This window comes from Antechinus flavipes, chromosome 3 (genome assembly GCF_016432865.1).
Source record: "Antechinus flavipes isolate AdamAnt ecotype Samford, QLD, Australia chromosome 3, AdamAnt_v2, whole genome shotgun sequence".
In the NCBI taxonomy this organism is placed as follows: domain Eukaryota; kingdom Metazoa; phylum Chordata; class Mammalia; order Dasyuromorphia; family Dasyuridae; genus Antechinus; species Antechinus flavipes.
In genome coordinates, this window is record NC_067400.1 from 405,594,723 (window position 1) to 405,620,922 (window position 26,200).

General features: G+C 31.4%; 1 protein-coding gene across 7 annotated transcripts in view; it reads left to right on the top strand.

Annotated features, from left to right (window-relative positions):
* The window catches only part of NCKAP1 (NCK associated protein 1), a 107,764-nt gene that overhangs the window by 47,781 nt on the left and 33,783 nt on the right, over positions 1 to 26,200 (top strand). For all 7 annotated transcript variants that reach the window (XM_051986067.1, XM_051986068.1, XM_051986071.1 and 4 more), the window contains 8 exons: positions 2,858 to 2,914; positions 7,775 to 7,871; positions 8,514 to 8,620; positions 11,035 to 11,167; positions 13,484 to 13,565; positions 15,108 to 15,166; positions 17,759 to 17,904; positions 22,135 to 22,267. In XM_051986067.1, the coding sequence (XP_051842027.1) occupies positions 2,858 to 2,914; positions 7,775 to 7,871; positions 8,514 to 8,620; positions 11,035 to 11,167; positions 13,484 to 13,565; positions 15,108 to 15,166; positions 17,759 to 17,904; positions 22,135 to 22,267 (814 nt within the window). The remainder of the gene's footprint in view (positions 1 to 2,857; positions 2,915 to 7,774; positions 7,872 to 8,513; positions 8,621 to 11,034; positions 11,168 to 13,483; positions 13,566 to 15,107; positions 15,167 to 17,758; positions 17,905 to 22,134; positions 22,268 to 26,200) is intronic.

Consider the following 26,200-nt stretch of genomic DNA (forward strand, 5'->3'; position numbering starts at 1 on the left):
TTTCCCTAAATTTAGTTTGTATGAACCCGTATGAAGACCTTTAATCACTGTAGGCGGGGAGAGGAGGAGAGGGTGTTATGTACATGCACATGGCTATACATTTTTCCCGGATTTTTTTTTTTTTTTGGGGGGGGGGAGCTTTTATTTTAGGGTAGCAGCTTACATATATATATATATATACACACACACACACACACACACCACACACACACACACACACACACACACACACATATATATATATATATATATAATATATATATATATTTTTTTTTTTTATAAAAGTCTTTACTTTTTTATTTCTTGTGTTATTTGGAGTTTTAAAATCTTTAGAAGTGCTTTCAAGAAAGAGTCACTGAAGAAAATATGTGGTTCTATATTGGGCATTACTCCAAGTGATGTTCTAACTTAAGATTTTATGATGTAAATGCCAATTTAAAAATGTTTTCTCTAACAATAATTTTTTTTTCACTTTTTACATGTAAGTGTTCTTTCACCAGGAAACTCTGTATGAAATACTTGAAGGCAAGGAGATATATATATATATGTGTGTGTGTGTGTGTGTGTGTGTGTGTGTGTGTGTGTGTATGTGTATATATATATATGTGTGTGTGTATATATATATATATATATATAGAGAGAGAGAGAGAGAGAGAGAGAGAGAGAGAGAGATATCACATATATGTATCTATATATATAGAAAGTTGAGGGGAAATTAAATTTGAAGCCACAACCCTCTTAATTGGAGCTTTCTGTATTTTAAAAAAATACTGCCTTAGTTATGTAATTAACTTGAAAATTGTTATATAAAATCATTCATTTTAACAATTATAAATACCTATTTTATTCTTTTATATATTGATAGAATCAGCTATAAGGTTAATCATATTCTGATGAAACCTATAGAGTCCATTTGAAAAATATATTTTTAAATGTATAAAATAAAATACATAGGATAAGGAAATATGGTTATCAAAATATTAAAAAAAAAAAAAAAAACTTTGCAGATCCCAAGTTAAGAATCTTTGTTCTAGAAGATTGAGAAGCCTGAAATTTCCATTGTTATTGTCTTTGATACCCACCCTGTACATTTAACATTCTGGTGAAAACCTGAAATCTTAATTTGTCAGTGCAAATGATTTAATGGCTTATAATAATTGCCATAAGCCCTTTATTAAGTACACTGTTTTAAAATACCAATTTGCAAGGTAAATGAAGAAATATTTTTCTGGTAGTTTACAAGTTTTTTGGAGTATGATTTTTAGAAATTGGATTTAGTTTTCTAAGGGTTTTTGGCCAGTTTGACGAGATGTTGGCTATTTTTGTTTTAGTTTTTGGTTTCTATAAATTCTAAACTTTCTTGACTCCTATCTCTGAAGTGACTATACATTGTTTAGTATATATAACTATATATACTTATATATATTATATATATATATATATATATATATATATATAAGTATAGTATATATATATAAATAATTTATGTTTTCTTTGGATTTTATCAGATATGTTTTTGGAAAATAGTATAATATAATATAGTTAATTTGTTAATGTTAATGCCATCAACTTAATTTAATAGTTTATTTAGTATAATCAATTGATAAGGGTAATCTTATAAGAATGATTTCTAAAGCATTTTGTCCTATTTATTTAAAATCTTGAACTCTGGCATTTCAAAAGCTTATTTATAATAATCTGCTAGCTCTTAATAATTATAATTTTATCAACATGTTTAAATTCCAAGAGCCTTTGATTCTTGCATTAAGTGAAAGGGATAATTGCAATATAATGCTACTATGGTTTAAGAAAAATAAATATTTTTAGGATACAGATTCATCAGAAAAAGTCCATTTTTTAGTTGAAATTTATTTATGGTAAAATTTAGTTATATGAGAATTTGACAGTGGCCAGGACAGCATGAGGTAGTAAAAGTATTTTTAATTGAATTACAATCCTATGATTTAACAGTTGTAAGAAATCAGTGTTTCTATAGTAAAGCTAACAAGAAGTAAGATTTGGCTCTTACTGAAGTGATAGTATATGAGATTTTTAGAATAATAGGCATCTTAAGTATTGAAAAAATGGATAGATGATTTGACTTTATATATGCAAAAGTAATTCCTCATATAAAAACCACAATTTTTAAGGTTACAAATGATAATTTGATTTGGTTACTAATAGCCAGATAGCACACCAACATAGATGTGCTTTATACATTAATAAGGTAAGTTCTTACTCTGTGCAAGGTATCATTCTCAGAGCTAGGGAAACAAAAAGAGAAAACAAAAACAATTTTTGTTATAGAACATATAACATAATGGGCAAGACACCATATAAAAATGAGGGCATTAAGGTAAATCCAGTATATATATGTAAAGTAACAATCAAAATGTTAAAGATCACAGCTAAGCCTAATTACACATTACAGAGCTTGAACTAGTCCCATTATTTGATTTTTGGATTTTACTTTATGCTAAGAGTCATTTTTAATAGATCAATAAATATTTTAGTAACAACACATTCTTTAGTTAATTAATTATTTTAGAATTTCTGTTATTGAGCATTTAAATTTTTGATTTTAGGAAATCAGTATAAAAGAATTGGAAATATCTCTCAGTAGCATTCATGACTAATGCAAATGAAGATGAAGTAGTAAATAAATGATGTTGGTTAGAGGTAGCATTATAAATTAGTTAATACATTTTTTATTTCACTATCACTTAATTATAACGAAAAACAGTTTCACTAGACCCTAAACCAGAATTTTATTAATCATTGAGTTTTTCCAACTTTAGGTTGTTATTGATGTAATTGCTAAGATTTAACATTTCTGATATTTTTTTTTAACCTGTAGCTACAACAAACGTATTAATGACATAAGAGAGTGCAAAGAAGCAGCAGTGTCACATGCGTAAGTGTTTTTATAACTTTCATTTTTGTGTAGTGTTTTTTGTCAAGGATTATTCTGTGCCTTAAAATATTTTTTGTTGAAATAATACGTTGTAATATACACAATAACTGCTTTTTATTGAAATATACATTGTAAATATACCAGTTTACATGCTAGTTGGAGGAAGGAGAATTTTTCATGACATAATCTAGACATCTAAGTATTTTAAAGTAGTTTGAATTTAAAGTAAACCGAATTTAAAAATTTAGAAATTTTAATAAAAAGTTAATACTTCATACTTAGCATTCTCTGTCATTCCTTCCATGAAGACTGATTTTTCAGTAGAATCCAGGAAGTTACCATAGGTTCTGTTTTCTTTTAAGTTTCAGGCCACTTTTAATATCCCTTGTTTAAGAATTGGTACTTGCACACATCTCTTTTCTGTTCCTTACCTAAACCCTAAAACACAAGCACGTGCTACTTTTAAGTGAGTGCCAGTCTCTGCTTTAGAACTTCATCTTTTTATTTATTGATAAGAAATGTGGATATTGCAAATGATTTTCCATAGAATGCAAATTTTATAGTTGAACTTTTGGTTCATAGATATGGCCAGTCTTCCTTTCATATTTCTTTTATTTAGTTTTCTCTTTCTCATGAGGGTAAATTTAAAATGCTATTGTAAATGAAAATTGGTGTATTTAGTAGCACCTTTTGACAGTTTTTCTGGTTTCCCATAAACTAAATCATTTTACTTGGTTCTTTTTTTTTTCTTTTTTTTTTTTCATTTTACTTGGTTCTAATTCTTTCATGCCTTATTTCTGTTTTAGTGCTTCCAACACAATATTTTACAGTGAATTAAGGTTCTTTATAAATCTTATTAGACTGCTAATATTTTTACAAGGCATGTTATACAATTCTTTACCAATGCGGAAGATTTGGGGTTTTTCCCCCTTTCCATTTTGACTTCTTTTCCTTTACTTATTTTAAAGTGAAAGTAAATACAATATACTTGATTCTGTGTTTTGATTCTGGCTGTAAAATTCACTAAATAATTCTAAAATGCAAACAGTATACTTTTGAATTTTTGATTTAAACAGGATTGGTTAATTCTGGAAAAAAAATACTCTGTGCTGATTCAAAAATTGGCAGACTATATTAGTTCTTTTTGAAAGGTACCACTGATAATAGTTTACAATATTTGTTGTAGCAGTTTTTTATCAGCCAGCTTTGAGGGGGAAATATATGTGAACCAGTATGATGGTATCATACTTTTTTTCCTGTCATGTATAACATTGCCAAAAGTATATAGTGTCAGATTTTTGGAAATATGTTTTTCATGAGGATCTCTCTTAAAAAAAATGTTTCTGATTTTCAGCATTTCCTTTTTGTAATATTTTCATTTCCATTTTTTCTTCCTTCCTCCTAAGGATCTTTCTTTAAGGAATAGCAATAATTGAATTTATTGCTTTATTATTATATATGATTCACAAAATGAAAACTATTGTAATAACTTTTAATTAGCAAAAGTACTTAATTTTTAAAATAATTTATAAATGTTTTCTTTTCCTGCTTCTGTGCCAATATCAGTATTCCATTTTTGTTTTCATAATTACTTATATGAGGAAGTATGTATTGCTTTAACTAATTTCTTTGTTTTGCAACCAGGACTTCTAATTTCTTTCTATTCAGAGTTTTTACATGGGGATGTAATATAACTACTAATATTTGTAGAATATTTTAAAAGTTTGAAATATATTTTTATATAAATTCAGTCAATTTGACTCTCAAAGAACCTAATGAGATAAAATAAGTACCCTCATTTTACAAATTAGGAAAATTAAGCTTTGAGGATCAGTGTGACCTGACCATGTTCATTTAGTTGATACATTTTGTGCAGAATTTGAACCTAAGTCTTCCTGATTCTTTAAGTCCTTTATTCTTTCCTCATATATACTTTGCTGCCTCCATATGCATTTATATATTTAATAATAACTTAAATCATGAGGTTTTATTTTTATATCAATAGGTACTAATTGAACCTAGAACTGTGCTGTATATAGGGAGTAGGATATTACCAAATATATGGCAGGTTGAGGAGATCAAAATTACATATGAAATTAATAAAGAAGATGTGCTAAATAATATGTGGTAAATATGTGCAGCCTTGCACAGTAGATAACAATGCTAAGCCTGGATTAGGAAGACATGAGTTCAGATCCAATCTCAGACACTTACCTTGGGTAAGAAGCATAATTTTTTTTGCCTCAATTTCCCCTTTTTTAAAATGGAAATCATAATGTCACCTATTTTCCAGGGTTGTTGTGAATATCAAATGAGATAATCATAAAGCTCTTATGATACACAAAATAACTATCCAAAAAATAAGTTGTTGAGCGTAGTGGGGAAAAGCTTCATGAAAGAGAATATGAATTGAAATAGTGTTTGAGAGAGGAATGGAATTAATTTAAGTGATGAAAGTGAGAAAGGAAGACTAGGTAGGAGAAAAGAACTAGAAACGGATATAAAAACTTAGAAATGAAATAAAGATTTAAATATTAAAAAATTAGGTAATTAATATTATCTTGGGAAGAATTTTTTTACTTTGATTTTGCAGAATCTAAAACAGAATTTTTTAATTATTATTAAAGCTTTTTATTTTCAAAACATATGCATGGATAATTTTTCAACATTGATCCTTGTAAAACTCTGTGTTCCAAATTCCTTCCCCCCTTTTCTCTTACCCCCTCACCTGGATAGCAAGTAATCCAATATACATTAAACATATTATAAGTGTATGTTGAATCCAATATATGGAGACATTTATATAATCATCTTGCTGCACAAGAAAAATCAGATCAAAAGGGGGAAAAAATGCTTTAATCAAAGCACATTTTGCACATTATGTACATTTTGATAGCCCTTTGGACATAGTTCCAAATTACTCTCCAGAATGGTTGGATCGGTTCACAACTCCACCAACAATATATTAGTGTCCCAGTAAAACAGAGTGTTTTACAGGATAACACTTCAGAAGTCTTATGGCAGCTAGATAGCTCAATGGACAGAGTGCTGGGGCTAAATTCAAGAAGATTGGAGTTCAAATCCAGCTTCAGACATTTAGTAGTTCTGTGCTCCTGGGAAAGTCACTTAACTTCTATTTCCCTTAATCCATCAGAGATGGAAATAGCAAACCACTTCAGTGTTTTTATCAAGAAAACTCCAAGGGCAAGCATTAGTGTTATATGGTCCATAAGGTCATACATAACTGAAAAACAACTTCTGAAGACATCTTTATTCATTGGCTCTCACAAAAAAAGGAAATAAGTATGATCTATTGAAGAAGCAATACTGCATTCTGTTTTTACTGTGTTTTTTTCCTAGATGGCTACTAAACATTCCTTTTAATAATATATTGTAGAATTTTTCCATTAGTTGAAGACTCCCATTCTTTCTCCTTTTAAAAATTGAAACGTTGGCTCTTCATTTCTATGATTCATACGCTATTCTTCATGATCTTTTACAGATCACTGATATTGGCTCAAACTGTGATCTTCACCATTTTCAATACACTAAGATTTAAGTCTCCTAATCCAGTAGACTTGAACTTATTAGGAATATCTAGATATTCTTTTGTATCTTTACTTACAGCAGATCTCAAATCTTTATTAGCCCTGTTAATATCCTTTTTATTTGAAAGGTCATTATCCTTAGCTGAGAAAACAATCAAAAAGAAGTTAATAGACCTGCCCATGTAATTATTCTCCTTTCCACTCTGAATGACAGTCCTATTCCGTCTTTGAACTGTTTTTATCTTTTCTGAACATAGTTTTAAAAGTTACTTTTTGTTGTCCTAAGCCTTCCTTGCTAGCCACAACTCATTGTGGGCTGCTGCATCCTTATTGTATGAGTCTTGATTTTGTTTTTGTTTTTGTTTTGTTTTGTTTTGTTTTTTCTGAGGCAATTGGGGTTAAATGACTTGCCCAGAGTCACACAGTTAGGAGTGTTAAGTGCCTGAGGCCAGATTTGAACTCAGGTCCTCCCGACTTCAGGGCTGGTACTCTATCCACTGCAACTATCTAGGTGCTCTCAGAAGTATGATTCTTAAAGGACTGTTTTATACTTGTGAATTCATTCTGTTATATACCTCTGCTCTTGTCTTTTGTACGTATCTTTTTAAAAAATCTGATATAATTGGCAAGTTCCTTTTATATGTGCATTGATCATTTTATTCAGCATTTTTTTCTTATCAAAATTGTTCTTTTGTATGTTATCAGAAATAAATTTTTGAGTTTTCCGTTACTTCTGAACTGACTTCATAGATCTTTAATATTTTTCCCCTAAATCCTTTAAAATCTATATTCAAAAAAATTTTTTCTCTTCTATTAAAAAAATCTTACTTGTAGTATCACTATCCCTTCCATAATTGCATCTTTTTCATCTCAGTAGCCTCTTTTTCTCTGTTGGTAAGAATGAGATTTAGAATAAATTTTTCTTGTGTTGGTTCCTGCACCTTTTGGAGGATAAAAGGATGAAATTATCATTGTGGCAAGTTTAGAAATTTAAGTACTCTGTTTTTAGGAAACCATAATGTCAAGCAATGCTGTCTAGCTAATTGAAGTCCATTGGTACTGTATCTGCTTTGAACCAAGTCCTATGATTAATTTCCTGAATTGCTTATCCATTTTTTTCTAAGTACTCTGCAGTATAGCTCAATAATAATGTTACTTCTATTTTAGCATTCATTTATCTTCACTCAAATTATTTTTTTGAAAAACAAAACCAAAAAACTAAAAGATACTATAAACTAAAATATTTAACTTGTGAAACAATTCAAGTTTTAATTAATGAGTAAATCTCCATTTTATTTTTCTTTTAATGTAGTGGTTCTATGCATAGAGAAAGACGTAAGTTTTTAAGATCTGCACTGAAAGAATTAGCAACTGTCTTGTCTGATCAACCTGGCTTGCTAGGACCTAAGGTAATGAATTTCACCTTTATTTTCACTAAAAAAGTGACATGTTATAAAATCCTAAATTGAACCATTCAATACTATAAAGTTATTTTAAATGTTTACTTTGGAATCAGATTACATTTAATTAGACTGAAAAGGAATATTTAGAGGTTACTTGAAAGGTTAACTAGATCAACCTGGATCTTAATAGGAATTCCCTTTTCAGTATAACTTAAGAATTGGTTAGTAATCCTCTGCTTTGAGATTTCTACTAAAGGAGAACCCATTAACTTGTTACATAGGCTGCCTCTTTCATTTTTGGACAGCTCTATTGGGAAGCTTTTTCTTGCATAAATCTCAAATTTACCACTCAACAATTTCTTCCCTTTAATCTTAGTGATTTCTGTTATCTGTTTTTCTTAAGTTGTTTTATTCTTTTAATTTCCCCAAAACAGCAGGAAGACTTTTTTTTCCCCTCAAAGCTTCCCAAATTCTATAATAGAACTTGTTATTCTGTACTTTCTCCTGACTTATCTGTCTCAGAAATGACTTGTGAGTAAGAAAATTCTGAGGGTGGAGGGGTATTGGGAGAAGGTAAATGGAAGTATAGTTTGGTAAATATTCTTTAGAACTGTTAAAATATAAAGGCTGTAACCTTCTATTTTTCAGGCACTTTTTGTATTTATGGCATTATCTTTTGCTCGTGATGAAATCATTTGGCTACTGCGTCATGCAGATAACATGCCAAAGAAGAGTGCAGATGACTTTATAGATAAGTATGTTAGCATTTTTTTAAAAAACATATTAAGGGTTCAGGGACTGGGATAATAGTAAGAATGTTTTAAAAAGAATACTACTATTAATTAATAAAACATTTAGGCATTTACAGCAAGCCAGGCACTGTGGGCACAGCCTGCCCCTCAAGTAGTTTTTACTTTAATGGATTAGGAAAGGAAGACAGTACGTAAAAGGACTCTTGAAAGCTGGAGTGCAAAGAAATGAAGTATAGTCCAAGGAATGCATGATGATGGGAAATGACCTGGGACCCCTCTTGATTTTTTTTTATTTTTTCTTTTATGAGGCAATTGGGGTTACGTGACTTGCCTATCACAGCTAGGAAGGGTTAAGTGTCTGAAGCCAGATTTGAACCCTTCTAACTCCAGGGCCAGTGTTCAATCTGTTGTACCATTTCACTGCCCCAAGGACTCCCCTTCAAATGAAAACTTTGGGAAGATTTCTTGTTCTGTCCTCTAGTTCTCCAATCACAAGGGCAAAAGGTACTGAGGATACTGATGAGGTTTTAAAATTAAATAAAAACTGATACAGTCTTCTGGGATGAATCCTCCTCCTATTGGGATTTCTTGGTGGCATGTGGAGTCTTATTTTTTCCCCACCACCAGTGGGAAATAATTATTAACAAAACAACCTTGTCTTCTGTCACATATTGTCCAAATTTGAAAATATTTTATAAATTTTATAGCATAATTGAAGGACATCATACTTACTGAAGCTAGGATGATAAAGATTTTATATTAGCTTTCAGAGCCTAACAGAGGAATCTTAGACTTTTGTGCAGTTATATTTCTAGTATTTGGCTCTCTCTAGTTGATATAATGGATAGAGTGCTGGTCTTAAGAGTCAGAAAACCTGAATTTGAATTATGCCTTTGGTGCTAGCTATGTGACACAAAGCAAGCCACTTAATTTTTTTGTGTCTTAGTTTGCTCATTTGTAAAATGAAGAAACTCAATGCAACAAGGTTTATTCCCCAGTTCCCACAATTGAATAAAGTTTTATCATGTAGATCTATAATTGAATAGAAAGGGAACTGAGCTAGCTCCAGCATTGAATTACAAGATAAAATATGTGCTTCACTCAGTTTCTACAGTTAACCACTATCTATCCTAATCCCTTCAATTTTCTCATTACTCAAATAAAAACCAATCTAAATTATTGGAGAAACTTTCATTGTTCGTGGATAGACCAAGACATTTTAATTAAAATGACAATATTACCTATATTAATGTATTTTTTCAGTGCCAATAACAAACTATCCAAGAATTACCTTGTAGAATTAGAAAAATATAATAGCACATTTTGTCTGGAGGAACCATAATCAAACCTATCAAGAATATTAATGAAGGGGAATGGGAAGGGAGGGCATTTAACAGTATCAGATCCTAGACTTGTCTTATAAAGCAGTATATATCAACTATTTGATACTGGTTTGGGAAATAGGTTGAACAAACAATAATAACATATAAAAAAATAGGTGTGGCAATTAGAGAATTTGTCTTGTTTGATTCAACTACATCTTTGTAAAGAGATTACAGCAGTTTATCATCAGGATTGTATGTTGTGACCAAATGGGATTTATACTAGGAATGGAGAGTTGGTTCATTATCTGAAAAACTATCAGCATAATTTATCCTATTAGTAACAAAACTAACAGAAGTCATATGATTATCGCAATAGTTGCAGAAAAAGCATTTGATAATAATAGTATCCATTTTTAAATAAAAACACTAGAGAGATAGGAGTAAATGGAGTTTTCCTTAAAATAAGTAGCATTTATCTGAAACCCTCAGCAAGCATTATATTTAATGGGGATAAGTTAAAAACATTCCCAGTAAGATCAGGTGTGAAACAAAGTTGCCCATTATCATCGCTGTCATTCAATATTGTACTATAAATCTTAGCTTTAGCAATGAGAAGAAAAAGAAATTGAAGGAATTAAATTAAGCAATGAGTAATCCCATAAATGTTTGTAACAGTTTGTTTTTCTTGTTTTCCTTGATGGAGAGAGGTAGATCTGAAAATAAGATTTAATGTAAAAAAGAGATTGAAAAGAAAGGAAGTAGGGACATCAATTGTAGATGGCTTTCTTAGCATTGGACTGAAAAGAGGAAGAGAAGTACAGAAGGAAAGCTAATGAAAAGATTTTTTAGTTGATGCACAGTGAAATAAGCAGAACCAGAAGTACAATTTATATTGTAGCATCGACATCATAAAAAAGAAGGTAAGATAGCAAGTAATGGCAGTAGAGGCACAGTTTGGAAGTAACAATATGAAAATAAATAGTGAACAGATTTGTCAGGCTTGTGTTTAGAAGTGTGTATATATATGAAAATATAAGCACCTAGTATTGAAGGTCTTATAGGATGTGATTTTTTTTTTTCATTTTTTTAAAGGCACATTGCTGAACTGATATTCTACATGGAAGAGCTCAGGGCACATGTGAGAAAATATGGACCAGTAATGCAGAGATATTATGTGCAGTATCTCTCTGGCTTTGATGCTGTGGTTTTAAATGAGCTTGTTCAGGTAAAAAGAAAAAATCAGATTTCTTACTTTCTATCATTGTATCACTTGTTTCTGCTATAATTAATTTATAAGAATTATTATCAGAAATACTTATGCTATTTATATAGTGCTTTATGATTTGTAAAGAACTTTTTTAAAAGTCCTTTGAAGGAGATATTTTTGAATATTGTCATCTCATAGTTGAAGAAGCCGAGGCTCTAAAAGATTCTGTGACTTGTCTTTGATTCACCATGTTCGAAGTAAGATTTGAAATCCAATATTTTAATTGCCAGGTTACCAAATTTGCTCCAGTTAAAAAATAATTAAGTGAAGGCTAAATCTGGAAAACCGACCAACTAGAGTTGGTATCAGAATACTCAGAGGAGCTGGGTAATGTAAGCTCTGACATGTAGCTTGCGACCTTAGGACAAGTTACTTCACTGCTTTGGGCTTTAGATTCCTGATTTACAAAGGGACTGAACTAATAGAATTTTTCAACTCTGTAGTTATATGATTCTGTGAATTTTTGCTATTTTTTTACTTTCCCATTTAATAATAATAATAATAATAATAAACATCATTTTATAATTATCAGGGTTTTTAATTGTAAAGGGGGTATTCTTAAACTTATTTTCTTCCTGTTGATTTTTCATTTTTATTAGTATTATAGTAATTGTAATTTCAGTTATAGTTTTGTGTTTTTTTTCCCTCTCTAAGAGAGATGTTAACTAGTTATCCTGTTCCATAAGGATATAAGTTCTTAACATTTCTATCTCATTTGAGTAGTCTGACAAAAAGGGAGACCACTCTACTTTTATTTGCTTTAGATTATATAAATAATAAATGCTATTTCCCCAAAATATTTTAAAATGGCAGAATATAATAAAAGTGATAATTTGAGATTATATTGAGTTCTTTAAAATTACAAATTGAATGCTTTGGTGAAGTATCTTTATTTTACTAGTCCACAGAATTTTAAAACCTTTTCTGCTTTTTGATATATAATAATAATAACAAATTTCTAATATTGAGATATAAATTTCAGTTGTTTTTAGGATATAACTGACTGCAGGACTGGTATAAAATCTTTTTTCTCCTTATACGATATTATTAGAGATTATTTAAATTTCTGTTTGGTTTTCTCACATATCCACTAGGTGGAGCTCAGATGTTTCCATTTTCTAGTTTTCATTAAAATCAAATGAACAACTACTAATTATATCCTTTAGTAGAGAAATAACTTATGACAAAAGTAATTTTTGTTAAAATAACTACTACTTACTAAATAAGCCAAGGGATATGTTAATTATTGACTTCTATGTTGTCTGTGTGTCAGAAAAATAATTTTGAACCCCAAATAAAGGCTCAGTAAATGAACAAACTCAGACTGAGTGAAACAATTCAAACTTTGAAATGTTCCTTCAGGAAATGGGTGTGAAATTCAGAATGAGCTCTCACACACTTTTCAGAGGCATGATCACAACCTTTTATTTCTTCTCCAGCCACAAAGTCCCTTTCCCCCATGTCCCCAATGGCTGGGGTGATGAAGTTTACATTCTTTCCTGATGCTCTTATAATGCTCTTTAATGTGCCCCCTCTCCCATTATATACATTATATGACCATTAAAATGAGCCTGAGCTCCTTTTGAGAAGTTAATATTTATGAAGCAATTAAGCATGCTTACTCTATACTTATATAACTTTTGTCTTACTTTCAGCTTTTTTTTTTTTAACTACATAACTAGTTCTGTCCAGTCTTACCTAGTTTCAACTGGTTTCAGGAGCTCCCCTGCACCTCTCCTCTATTACTTCCAGTTCTAAACTTCTAATTTTTCTCTGCTATAGGAACATAACTCTTTATTGTTTATCACGTACATACAAAACTCTCTGCAGTACATTGTATTTAAAAGCCATAAGATTTGTACTGTGGACCAATAAACTAGTTCATTTTGGTTATCTTGTTAATTGTTAATAATTGCCATAATCAAGTTTTGTAGCATTTAACATTGATCTTGAAAGAGATTTCTGTTTTTGTTATGCTTTCTTTTACCGTTCCTTCAGAAATATATTTTTATAGTGATAAAACAAATTCCTTGCTATTACATGAATCATATTGTTATTTGTTAAATCATTAAGCTAAAAATATTTGTATAGTGTCAGACCTAATATTTTAAACTTTAATGTGGTCATTTTTAATATCTTGGATGGGAAAGTTTTGGATTCTTTTTTAAAGCCAATTTAAATCACCCTTTATGTTTCATTTGTCTGCCATAATATTTCTCATGTCATTTATTTAAAAATTTTAAACATGTACTGACTTTTTCGGTTTTATTTCAGAATCTTTCAGTGTGCCCTGAAGATGAGTCAATCATCATGTCCTCCTTTGTTAATACTATGACTTCCCTAAGTGTAAAACAAGGTAATAGGTTAACAAGGATGAAATAAAGCAAACTTTTCAGAGCCTTTAATTATTTTTGTCTGATTTACTTAGTATTTATAATGTTTTTTTCTTTCATTCTTAGATGTTTGTTGTATTCTGCTTTGCTTCCCTCCTTTTTTCCCCTATGAGAAATAAATAAATAAATAAGGTATTATGTGAAATAATAAGAAAAAACCCATTTTACTAATTTAACAAGAATTGTTCTTTACTTTTTTAAAAGCAAGTAAAGCTAAAGACAACTTAATAGATATATTGTAATAAAATGGGTAGTTCAATTTTAATCTATCTACTTTTTGGAAGCATATATGTGGTATAATGGACCCTGTGTGGGGTTTGGGAATGGGAAGAGTTGTCTTCAGATTTCCCAAATTTAGTAATTGTGTGACTTTGGGCTTCCAGTAAATCCTTAGGACTTTATTAGTCTTAGCGCTATTAAAGGTTCTCCTGAACTTATCTTTTTGAATTGCTTTATTTTCCAGAAATACTGGTTTCCGAACATACAGGAGGCCCTCAATGTGTCAAGGATGAAACTAGTTCTCCCTCCTCCCCCCAGCTGACATAATTTGTTTGCACCCCAAGCTAGATTATCTCTATTTTAGGGAGACAAAACCAGCACCAACTAGTCTGTATCAGGCTGGAAAAAATTTTGTGTAGCTCAGTCCTTTGCAGATAGTGGACCTCCTGCTTCATAATCTAGCTGTTCTCAAGGGGAAAAGAATGAGGGTTTTGCCATCAGCTTGCTCCTCTCTTTCAGGAGGGGTTTTGTCCTTATTTTATCTTTACTGTACCTTGCCATACTTCTAAGAAGTATGCAAACTTTTGTTAGGACTGTGAACAAATTCATTTCTCTTGTAATAAATCTAGCATTATGACATTGTAATTGCATGTTTGACATGTCATACAAAAGTTAAAGAAATTCCCCACTGGGGAATTTAGTTCTCCTAGTATTCAGGTATATTTGCATTATATCAAATTACTTATTTAGCTTTCAAAAAGTTTTGAAAGGGATGATACAAGTCTTAATTTTGTGATTAGAAAATTTAATGATGTTTTAATCATATAAGCATCCTATAATAAATATGCTTCCATGTGTAGTTATTTTAATAAAGTATAAGGAAAAATTATGTGACTCCTTCCTTTATAAAGACCAGTATTTGTAAAAAAATTTAGTATTAATGTAAATTTTAAAAACAATTTCTAATGTTATCAGCAAAGCTAGATTTTTTTTTTTTTTTTTTTTGAAAAGCAGCACAGTAGGTGAATAATCAGGAATAAGACAATAGAAACTATGGACAAGTCATTTAACCTCTTGATTCCCAGAAAACTCTCTAAGAAGATTGATTAGAGTAGTTACAAATTTGCATTGATAAAAGAAATTATCTTACTAAGAATCTCTAATTCCTTATTGGGAGACTAGTGAAAACACAACTTTGAACCCCCAAAACTAGAAACAAAACTTTTTTGCATGTGTGTATGTTGAAAATGCTAATTTAATTTGTACTCTTTTCTAACTTAATTCAGTTGAAGATGGGGAAGTATTTGATTTCCGAGGGATGAGATTAGACTGGTTTAGATTGCAGGTGAGAATGACTTAAATTTTGATTGTCTTTTCACTTTTGCTTATTGATTATCTCAGAGTATGTCATTTGGATGAGTGAAAAATGTTAAAAGACAAGTTCATTTAAGTCTTTAAGAACAATTGCAGTATAATTATTAAGTATTCCTAAGTGAGCACTGAATTAATCTACTGTATTAACATAATATCCTTCTTGGCAAGAGAAAGAGTAATGTGAATTAGATGATAGTGCAATTAACTTCACATTTTAAATTCTTGTTTACATACACGTTTGTTTAGATTGACAAGATTGTCTAGCCCATTGAGAGTCTTTCAGTACTTTTAATTTGTGATTCTACAAGTCAGTACTCTACAGAAATATGAAAATTAAACTTTTTTAGTTAGTCTTAAAACTCTAGTTCTGCTTATGTTATACGAAAAAAGTTTTAGCTGTGCATAAATGGTTGTTTAGATTAAAAATAATAAGCTATGTAGTTTAAATGCTTCTCTTTCTTATTAAAGATCTTTTCAATTTGTGTTCTAAGGATCTTAAATAAGTTTTTTTATTGTTGACTGAAACAATTTCTGAAATTGTTAAATATTCCCTTAAATAATCTCATAAAAGTTCCGATAATTAGAAGAAGCTATGATGGTATCAGTTAACTCTTAATCAGAATATGTTTTGCACGAAGATTATATTATTTCAAAAACATATATAGCTTGACAAAACACTTCAAAGACCTTAAAAAGATAATCCAGTTGATAAAAGATTTGTTTGAAGTATATTGGTTTAATGAATTTAAAAGAGGCAATATTTAAGGTAATGAATCTTTTATGAGAGTGAGATAGGAAATGAGGAGAAATAAAGATTATCTTGCTGCAGTGAGGACTCAGATTAAGTTAAATAATGTGAATTTTTATAGCATGGAGGTATTCCTTTACTGCTTTTCACTATTTTGGGAGACAGTACTGCTTGAAGTTTTCATTCACTCTTTATATGTTGTGCAAATGAGCTTATGCTACAAATATGTTTTCTTCCAAGTTTCTCCTCTTAGCAATGAGATTGTGTTTACTGGCTAAGCTGGTTTATCTTCATTGTGATAGCTGCATTGTATCAGTTAAACAGCTAAGAAATGGGAATGATTTTTCATACTTAACAACTCTTAATATAGGTTTGATTGGAATTGTAACTTTTCTTTAGTTCTCTTGTGCAGCTTATGAATAGAAGCAGAGGAGGAGGTGGGTAGTTGAGAGAATCTAAGGTTAAGGTTTAGCAAGAGATGAGTAATGATAGGATTAGAGAGAAAGATAATTGAGAACTGATGCTGATTAGAGTTGAAATGATTAACTGCAGATGGAAGAAATCTCAGTGAGAGTGAAAAATAGATTTAAGAGTAGTGAGATAAGAGAGAAAAATGGCATGATAGGAAGATTATGGCCAGATAGAAGACTATCAGTTTCTATTTAAGGAACTGGAATCTTGATCGGTAATGTTGAGATTTAATGTGGGACCCTTCTCTATGTGTGGCGAAAGCAAAGTAGGCAATAAATGGAATTTAAGGAAACTGAGAAATTGGGAAACTTCGGAAGAAAGCATCCTTGAATATTGAAATGCTAATGGAAGCCAAAGATAGAAAAAGAAAGGAAGTTAGTGTACCAGTTATTGAACTTTTTGAGAAAGAGAAAATTATTTAGAAGTGAGGCTTATAATAGCCATCATGATTTGAATTGATTTGTCCCACCCACTTTGTTTGCATATATGACAACATTTGTCATCCAAATCATGTTGATTGTTGTAGCCTGGCCTTTATTTCTGTAATAGTTTTTTATTAATAGTTTTAAAAGAACACTAAAGTGAAATAAAACACAAAATCAAATAGTGGGATTAGTTCAGTTTCTGACATGAGTAATTTAAATTTAGCTATGCATTAATTAGCTAAGTTAGATGGTTACTTTCCATTTGCTTTGTTTATTTTGTATAATTTTTATGTGTGTCTCTTCCATTGTATTTTAAAATCCTCATATACAGGGATTTTTTTCTTGTTCTTTATATCCCCAACATTTAACCCAGTGCCTGACACAGTAAATGATTTACTGGTTTTTCTTTTGGGGTAAGTTGACTGCTAAGTATTGGGTAGGTGAGCTAATAAGCAAACATTATACAGCTTCTAAGCTTCTTTGTAAACCTGCTTTAGAGAGACTCTTTACCTGATATGATGGAAAGAATCCTGAACTCATCAGGACCCTGGTTTTGAATTCTTTCTCTGATATTCATTACCTATGTAACATTGAACAAGCCATTTATTCTCTCTGGATTTCAAGGTCTTCTTGTGGAGAATGAAGTTAATAAAATTTATAATACCTAATTCACAGGATTATTGTGAACCTCAAATGAAGTAGTGAACATAAGATTGAATTTCTGAGTAAACGGAATGAATAGTTGCACTAAAACTATAATATACTGAGAGTAATGTTACTATCAGGATATATTTTTGAATTTTTTCTAATAATGGTGATATAATATATATTCAGTGAATATTTAAAAAATAAGTATTGTTGCTACAACTATGATTATTAAAATAACCAACCAAACAAAACATTGTTTTTTTTTTTTTAGGCATACACAAGTGTCTCTAAGGCTTCTCTAGGCCTTGCTGATCACAGGGAACTTGGAAAGATGATGAATACTATAATTTTCCATACAAAAATGGTAGATTCTTTGGTGGAAATGTTGGTGGAAACCTCAGATCTCTCTATATTTTGGTATGCTTTAAATTTTATTTTCAATTTTTGAAATATGGGCTATCTTAAATATAACTTTCCCAATTATTTTTGCATTAGTCTTTTACTATCTTAAATTAAGAATAATGAAAGTGCTGATTTGAATATGTCTCATTAGTGAAGGGAACAAAAAAACAGGCATCACAAAGTCTACTTTAGTCTGGATGGCAGTGTTCTAGTTATGGTTAGTGACTGGTTGCAAGGAAATATATGAGAACAAGAAGATCCTTCAGATGTGCCCATCAACCAGTATTAGGAAGCATTAGGAGTATCTACTTGGGAAAACAGGTTTGATAATTTAGAGAAAAGAATCACCAAGGATAAAAGCATGCTTAGAGAAACTTGGTGTTAGTCATGCCTCTGTATACATGGTATATATGTATACCATGTATATATATGGAAATATATAGGAAATGATTCAACTGAACTGACTAAAAATATGTACTTAATAAAATATGTTTTAGGGAATTTGCCAATTCATTTCAATTTCTTAAATGTTAGTAATCATTTCTTATAAGAGGCACTGTCTGCTACAGGAACAAAGAAACAAAAAATGAAAATCTATCTTCAAGGAACATAATGCACAGGGGACTGCATAGATAACACACTGAAATCAATCAAGGAACATTAAGTGACTACTATGTGCCGAACAGGATGCTAAGCACCGAGAATAGTTATTTATACAGCAGGGTACTTCCAGGCTAATAGGAAATGATTAACAGGGAAGGACACTAGATTTGAGGAAGATTGGGAGAGACTTCCTTTAGAAGATGAGATTTTACTTGGGATTTAAAGGAAATTAGGTAAAGTTAGAAGGCAGAATTGAAAAGGAGAGAGTTTTCTGGGCTGGGGGACAGCTAGAGAGAATGTCTGGAGCTGAGAAATGTAGTGTCCTGTTTGTGGAATAGAGTACTGAAATATTATGGGAGTTTAGCCACTATCCTTGGATCAAAAGATGTGTATTGAGGAGTAAGATGCAGGAAGGGGCTAGGCAATGAAAAACTTTGAATGCTGGAGGATTTTGTATTTGATCCTGGAGGTAATAGGATGCTACTGTAATTTATTAAGTACGGGGATGTGGGTGACATGGTTGGACCTGTGCAAGATGGTGTCTGAATGGAATATGGACTAGGATGGGGAGAGACTGTAAGCAAGCAGAACCACCAGTAGACAATACTCCAGAGGAGAAGTGACAGTTGTGTCAGAGAAGAGAAATGTATTCAAAAATTGTTGCAAAGGTGAAATTGACTAGCCTTGGTACCAGCTTGAATAAGGGGGGGAGGGAAGGGGGATCAGGTAGCTAGGAATACAAAGAGAAAAATGTAGTGGTTTTGGTCCTCAGGGAGCTAGAACAACATATAAAGATGTATAGAAAATATATAAATGAGTACAAGGTAGTTTAGGGAGGAATGGAATTCACCATGAGCTTCTTCTTCTAACCTTCTCTACTTCTCAAAACCCCTTGATATCATCTCTTATTCTCTCATCCTTTATTCCACTCTTTGATGAAGAAGTTAACCTTTTACGCCAAGCCTTACTTTATGCGTCTTAATCCCCCTTTCTTCTCCAGAGTGCATTTTTTTTTCACAATCTGCCATTTATTTTTCAATTTTTCCCAATCTGCTAGATCTATCTACTCCCTGCTAATACCCACATCTCCCTCAACTCTCAGTAGATCATCCTGTTCCCTCAGCCCTTCTATTGTTTTTCTGTTTCACAAGCCAAACTCCTAATTTTATTTTATTTTTTTGGTGAAAAGGCAAAACAGTGGAGGAGGTGGAGGTAGTTTTATATGTGTTGTCTCTTATTACTGTTCTTTCAGGGTTACCAATCATCTTTTAATTGATGAATCTAGTGATCTTTTTTAAATCTTAATCCTTCTTGATCTCTGCAGCTCTTAATACTATTTACTGTTTGTTAGATATCTTTCCCTACTGTCTTTTCTGTTAACTCTGGTCTCAGCTGATTAGATGACTCTTATCCTTGCCAAGATCAACTCTTCTATGCGAACCATTAATTTGTCCCCTTCTGTTTTTTCTAGAAAATTGCTTCCGTTATCATTCCCAGTAATTCAAGAAGTATTTTTTAAGTGTCTTCCTTTTGCCAGGACTTGTGCTGAGTGCTGTGGTTGAAATACAAAGAGTGAAACAGTCTTTAATCAGAAGGAGCTTACATTAATCATTATTCTTTCTTGCCTTCTGGTTCCTTTCCTGCTACCTACATTTGTACCTGTGTCTCCCATCCCATTTAAAAAAAAAAAAAAAAAACACTTATTTGATTCATAGCAGCTCTCTTCTCAGGACAACAAAAAATGTGGAAATTGAGAAGATGGTCATCAATTGGGGAATGGCTCAATAAACTGTGGTGTGTGTTTATGATGGAATATTATTGTTCTGGGGGAAATACTGAGCAGGGTGTTCTCAGGGGGAAAAAAAAAAAAAAACTTGGAAAGTCCTCTAAGAACTCCAGCAAAGTAAAATGTACTTATACATATACAAAGTAATAGCAATATTCTAGGATGACCAGCTGTGAGTGACTTTTCTATTCTCAGTAGTACAGGCATCCATGACTACTCTGAAGAATTTATGATGAAAAATGCTATCCATACCCAAGGAAGGAATTGATTGTGTCTGAATACAGATTGAAGCATTGTCTCTCTCCTTTTTTTTTTTTTTTTTAACCTTCTCTCGTTCTCTCTCCTCTCTCTCTCTTGCTCTTGCTCTCTCTCTTTTTCCCTCCCTACCTCCCCCCTTAATTTCTCTTAAGGATTTTAATTTTCATTAGAATGGGAAATCTCTTCTCCCCCCCACTCTCCACAACTTGACTTTTATGAAAATGTTTTACATAACTTCACAAGTGGTTTCTTAATTTGGGTGGGGATAAGAAAGAAAGCTAAGAACTCAAAAATTTTAAAAACATGTAAAAAAATGTTTTGGATGTAACTGGAAAAAAGTATTAAATAAACTAAATTTTAAAACAATACTCATTTGATCATCCCAGCAGCAATCCTCCTCTGTGTCCTTCATGGCTAACCCCCTTAAGAAAGTGCCACCATTTTTTCTCATTTGTTTCTAAATCTTCTACTACCTGTAGACTACCAGCAGGTAGTCTGATTCTGAAATTGCTCTCTCTCTAAAATTACCAATGATTTCTTAATTGTCAAATTTAGAACTCTTTTCTCAGTCATCATTCTTATTTACCTCTTGTGTTTGGCAGTATATTCAGATAATTTCTCCTTTCTTGTTTTTATGACACTGATTTCTTTGAGTTCTACTTGACTGTTCCTTTGTACCTCTTGTCTTGCACACTAACAGTAGATGACTTGTCCAGTATCTGAGATACCATTTCAATCTTGTAACTCCTTTTAAGTTCAGGACTTTCTATTTTGCCATACTTCCATCTTTTTCTGCAAAGAGCCCATCACAAAGCTATTAGAACATGAAAATATACCAGCCTCTGCAAAGAGAAATTGCACAGACTGCGAAGATCTTATAAATAGTTTATTGTCAGTTCTAGAAGTAATTTTTAAATTTTTCCATTATTGTGGACTAAACATGGATTTGTAAAAAAAAAGTTGTTTTTGGTGTTTTAAAAGTTGAAAACTTGATGAACAGAGCTATATAACTGATAGGAGAATATGTTTTAGATTTTAGAAATACATCAACTACTATATGTGTATTGTGATAAAAGGCAAATTGCTGTACAAAATTTTCATCTTGTTAAGTTGAGAGAGCAAAATTTTAAATTAAATCCTGAATTTTTATTTGCTTTATAAGATATTTGTAAAATCAGAATTTATACATAATAGCATACAGTTCAAATGGTAATCATTGGAATGGTAGAATTTGAAACACACACATAAACACACTGAATATTTTGCTATATAGATTCCTGAGAGGTGTTTTAATCTGTTTTAGGGATTTTAAAAATTTATATTCTTCTTTGTAATAGTGTGTATAAAATGACATGTGATTCATTATGTAAATTGTTAGTACACCACATTTTGTATTTTATAATTTCATATAAGTAATACTTTTATGAATTTGAGGTTTAGCATGAGTACCTTTTTAAAAAATAATTTGCATGTCCAGAAAAATGTTGCAAAATAATAATTCATTATTCATACTAGATTAAAATGAAATATGCTGTTGTAAACTTTATTTATCATAATCGTCTGAAATACTGATCCAAAATTAATTTTTCCCAATATAGTTTTTATAGTCGTGCATTTGAGAAGATGTTTCAGCAATGTTTGGAACTCCCCTCTCAATCAAGATACTCAATTGCATTCCCACTGCTTTGTACTCATTTTATGAGTTGCACACATGAGCTGTGTCCAGAAGAGGTAATTTCTTATTTTTTTAACATAGCATAGATAACTATAACAAAATAAAATACTATTATAACTGTGATTGAGTGGGTATGAGTGGCATCTTAGCTTTGGAGTCAGGAAGATCAAACTTCAAGTTCTGCCTTCTACGTGCAAGCCAAGAGTCCATGGGTTAACCTCTTAATATCCAGCGATTCCCTTAGGCATTTATTTACCACAGAGTTGCTGATGTAAGTGGAAACATTGTCTACATTGGAATTATGCAAATTAGATAAAATTATGGTTCCAAACTCTCCCCTATCAGGTATATGTTATTTTACATTTATATTATACTATCTTCATTCCCATGTTAATTTCCTAAGGTTGTTACTGACCTATTTTGGGGAACTATTTGAAATGGAATTATTGAGAACAATAGAATGTCAGTTGGAAAGGACATTAAAGATTATCTAGTCATAGTCACTTATTTTGTAGGTGGAAAAATACCAAGGCTAGGACAGGCTAAATGATTTGCCAGAGGTCTCACAACTAATTTGTAACCAACTAGAATAAAACCAGTTTACTGATTCCAAGGCCAGTATTCTTTTCATTATACAATGGTGAATATATGTGTGTTTATTCAATTTTAAAAAGTAAAAGTCTTAATCATTATCTTTTCCTATATGTATGCCTACACATACACACACACACACACACACACTAAAATATTTATGAATTGTTTAATTAGCTGGAAAGCATTTCTTATGATTTATTCTTTCCTGATGTTTTTAGTAAGAGATCATGCTTCTCAGCATGAGAAGTATAAAATCTAACAGAGCAACGAAAGTAGTTCTGGATTTGGAGTCAGAGAATTTGAATTCCAGTTCTGTTATGTGACTTGTATGACTCTGGATATAATACAGCTTTTTGGGCCTTAGTTTTTTCATGTATGAATTGAGAAGTATTTCTTGAGATCCTTTTAATTCTAAGTCTATGGCCATGTGATTATATGGAGGTGGTGTTTACCACCTGGTATTACTCAGTACGTGCTTGAGACAAAGAATTAAACATTTTTCAGAGATATAAAGGTGAAGTTCTTGCATTTGAGTACCTCTTAGTTTTAACAACAAATATCCATCATCTGCATGGATATATTGGAATCATAAAATGTTAAGAACTAGAATGTATTTTAGGAATCATATAGTTGAATCCTCATCACTGTTGATGAGCAATTTTACAACCTGTAACTTGGGATTAGAGCCAGGTGTTAGAACTTCTGCCTAGTGTTCTTTTGGGGTTGTTGCAGAAGATAAATTTTATGGTTAAAAAAGCCACAACAAAATAGTTGGAGTTGAAAACAATTTGACAATGTATAGAATACAAAGAAAGATCATTTCCCATGAGATCATTCATAAAGACAGAGCCTGACGGTAGCATATAGAGAGTTGGTCTCAAAGCCAATAAACCAGAAAGACCTTGGTTCAAATTTTTCCTCTGTCACATATGCTGAGTGATATGAAACATATCATATGTGAAACATGACAACTTATTCAATATCTCACTACTCTAGAGAACTCTGTTGAGACTATTGAAGAGAGGGAATTTTCTTACTAAAAAGTTCCCCATACCAATGAAAACACAAGTGTATTCCCTATTCCTAAGATCCCTAAATGTTAAAATAACAGATACAACTTTCCAAATTCTTTGTGAAATAGAATAATGTTTACTTACTAATTTTATTAAGTGGTGGCAGTGAGACCAAGGAAATTTTTAGTCCTTTGAAAATTTCTACAATTTAGTGTCTTTTAAAGTAGTTTATTTTTATGGTGAAACTTCTCCCACCTCATTGAAAAGTGAGAAGGGAAAAGTGAAAAGGGAAGGAATAAGCTAAGTGGAAGGAAATACGGAAACTGGGAGGGAAATGGGTAAGATAGGGGGAGGAATCCTAAGGTGGGGGGGGGGGATACTAAAAAGGGAGGGCTGTGAGAAGCAAGAGGTGCTCACAAGTTTAATATTGGGAAGGGGGATAAGGGGGAAAGAAGGGAGAAAAGCATAAACCGGGGTTAACAAGATGGCAAGTAATACAGAATTGGTCATTTTAACCATAAATGTGAATGCTGTAAACTCCCCCATAAAGAGGAAGCGGTTAGCAGAATGGATTAAAAGCCAGAATCCTACAATATGTTGTTTACAGGAAACACACCTGAAGCGGGGAGATACATGCAGGTTAAAGGTAAAAGGTTGGAGCAAAATCTACTATGCTTAAGGTAAAGTCAAAAAAGCAGGGGTAGCCATCCTGATCTCAGATCAAGCTAAAGCAAAAATTGATCTAATCAAAAGAGATAAGGAAGGGCACTATATCTTGCTAAAGGGTAGCATGGATAATGAAGCAATATCAATATTAAACATATATGCACCAAGTGGTGTAGCATCTAAATTCTTAAAAGAGAAATTAAGAGAGCTGCAAGAAGAAATAGACAGCAAAACTATTATAGTGGGAGATCTCAACCTTGCACTCTCAGGATTAGATAAATCAAATCACAAAATAAATAAGAAAGAAGTCAAAAGAGACCTAACTGTGTTTCAATTGATAAATGTTGGACAGAAGCAGCTACACCCAAAGAAAGAACACTGGGAAACGAATGTGAACTATTTGCATTTTTGTTTTTCTTCCCAGGTTATCTTTACCTTCTGAATCCAATTCTCCCTGTGCAATAAGAGAACTGTTCGGTTCTGCAAACATATATTGTATCTAGGATATACTGCAACATATCTAACATATATAGGACTGCTTGCCATCTAGGGAAGGGGGTAGAGGGAGGGAGGGGAAAAATCGGAACAGAAACAAGTACAAGAGATAATGTAAAAAAAAAAAAAATTACCCTGGCATGGATTCTGTCAATATAAAGTTATTATTAAATAAAATAAAATAAAATATTTTAAAAAAGAAAGAAAAAAAATAAATAAAAATTTAAAAAAAAAGTAGTTTATTTTTGTGTTTCAAGTAACAGGGTTAAATCTAACCCTCTTTTTTATTAAGCAAATTTAAAAAAACCAAAAACCCTGAAATAAATCCCTCAGTATATAACTAAATAGTTATTGGGTCAAACAAAACCTTACATTAACTATGTCTGAATATATATTTTCTACATTTTAAGCTAATCACCTCAGAGGTGAGTGACATGTTCCATATTCATTCTTGTGGATTCATAGTTTAGCATTGGAATAATTAGCATAATCAGCCTTCTAAAGATTTTGAAAAAAAATTTTTTTCTCTCTCTAACAGTTATCATTGTGTAGATTGTTTTCTTAGTTCTCCTTACTTAGCTTTTCATTGGATCATAAAATTCTCATTTTCCTCTGAAAATTTTATTTAATTATTTCTTATAGTAAAGCTATATTCCATTACGTTTATATATGTGTGTATGCACTACAATTTGTTTAGCCACTCTATATTTGTAAATTTAGCAAATCATTAGTAATCCATCCATTTTTTAAAAAAAGAAAATCAACTAAATAGTAAAGTGATGCAGTGGAAATCAATCAACAAATATTCAGGGCTCACTTATGTGCCAGGTGTTGAGACACAAAGACAAAAATGTAACAGTCCCGGCTTCAAATCCTATTTCTGCTTGCTCTTCTACATCTTTGATCTTGGATATTCATTTCTCTTCTTTGGGCCTTAGTTTTCTCCTCAATAAAATGAGATTATTAGATTAGACTAGAATCTTATGAGCATAGTTATGAATATAGTTAATTGCTATTATATATACTTAGGTACAGTCTTGCACAATTTATAAATGTTTCTCACAAAGATATGTTGTTACTAAAACAACATAGAAGAACAACTTGTTTTATAGGTATTGTTACTATGAAACTTTTTTCATCGATATATGTTTTTTGACAGAACAGATATTTACCAATAAATAGTCGAACCAAACTCCCTTACAAACCATAATTATCAAACAC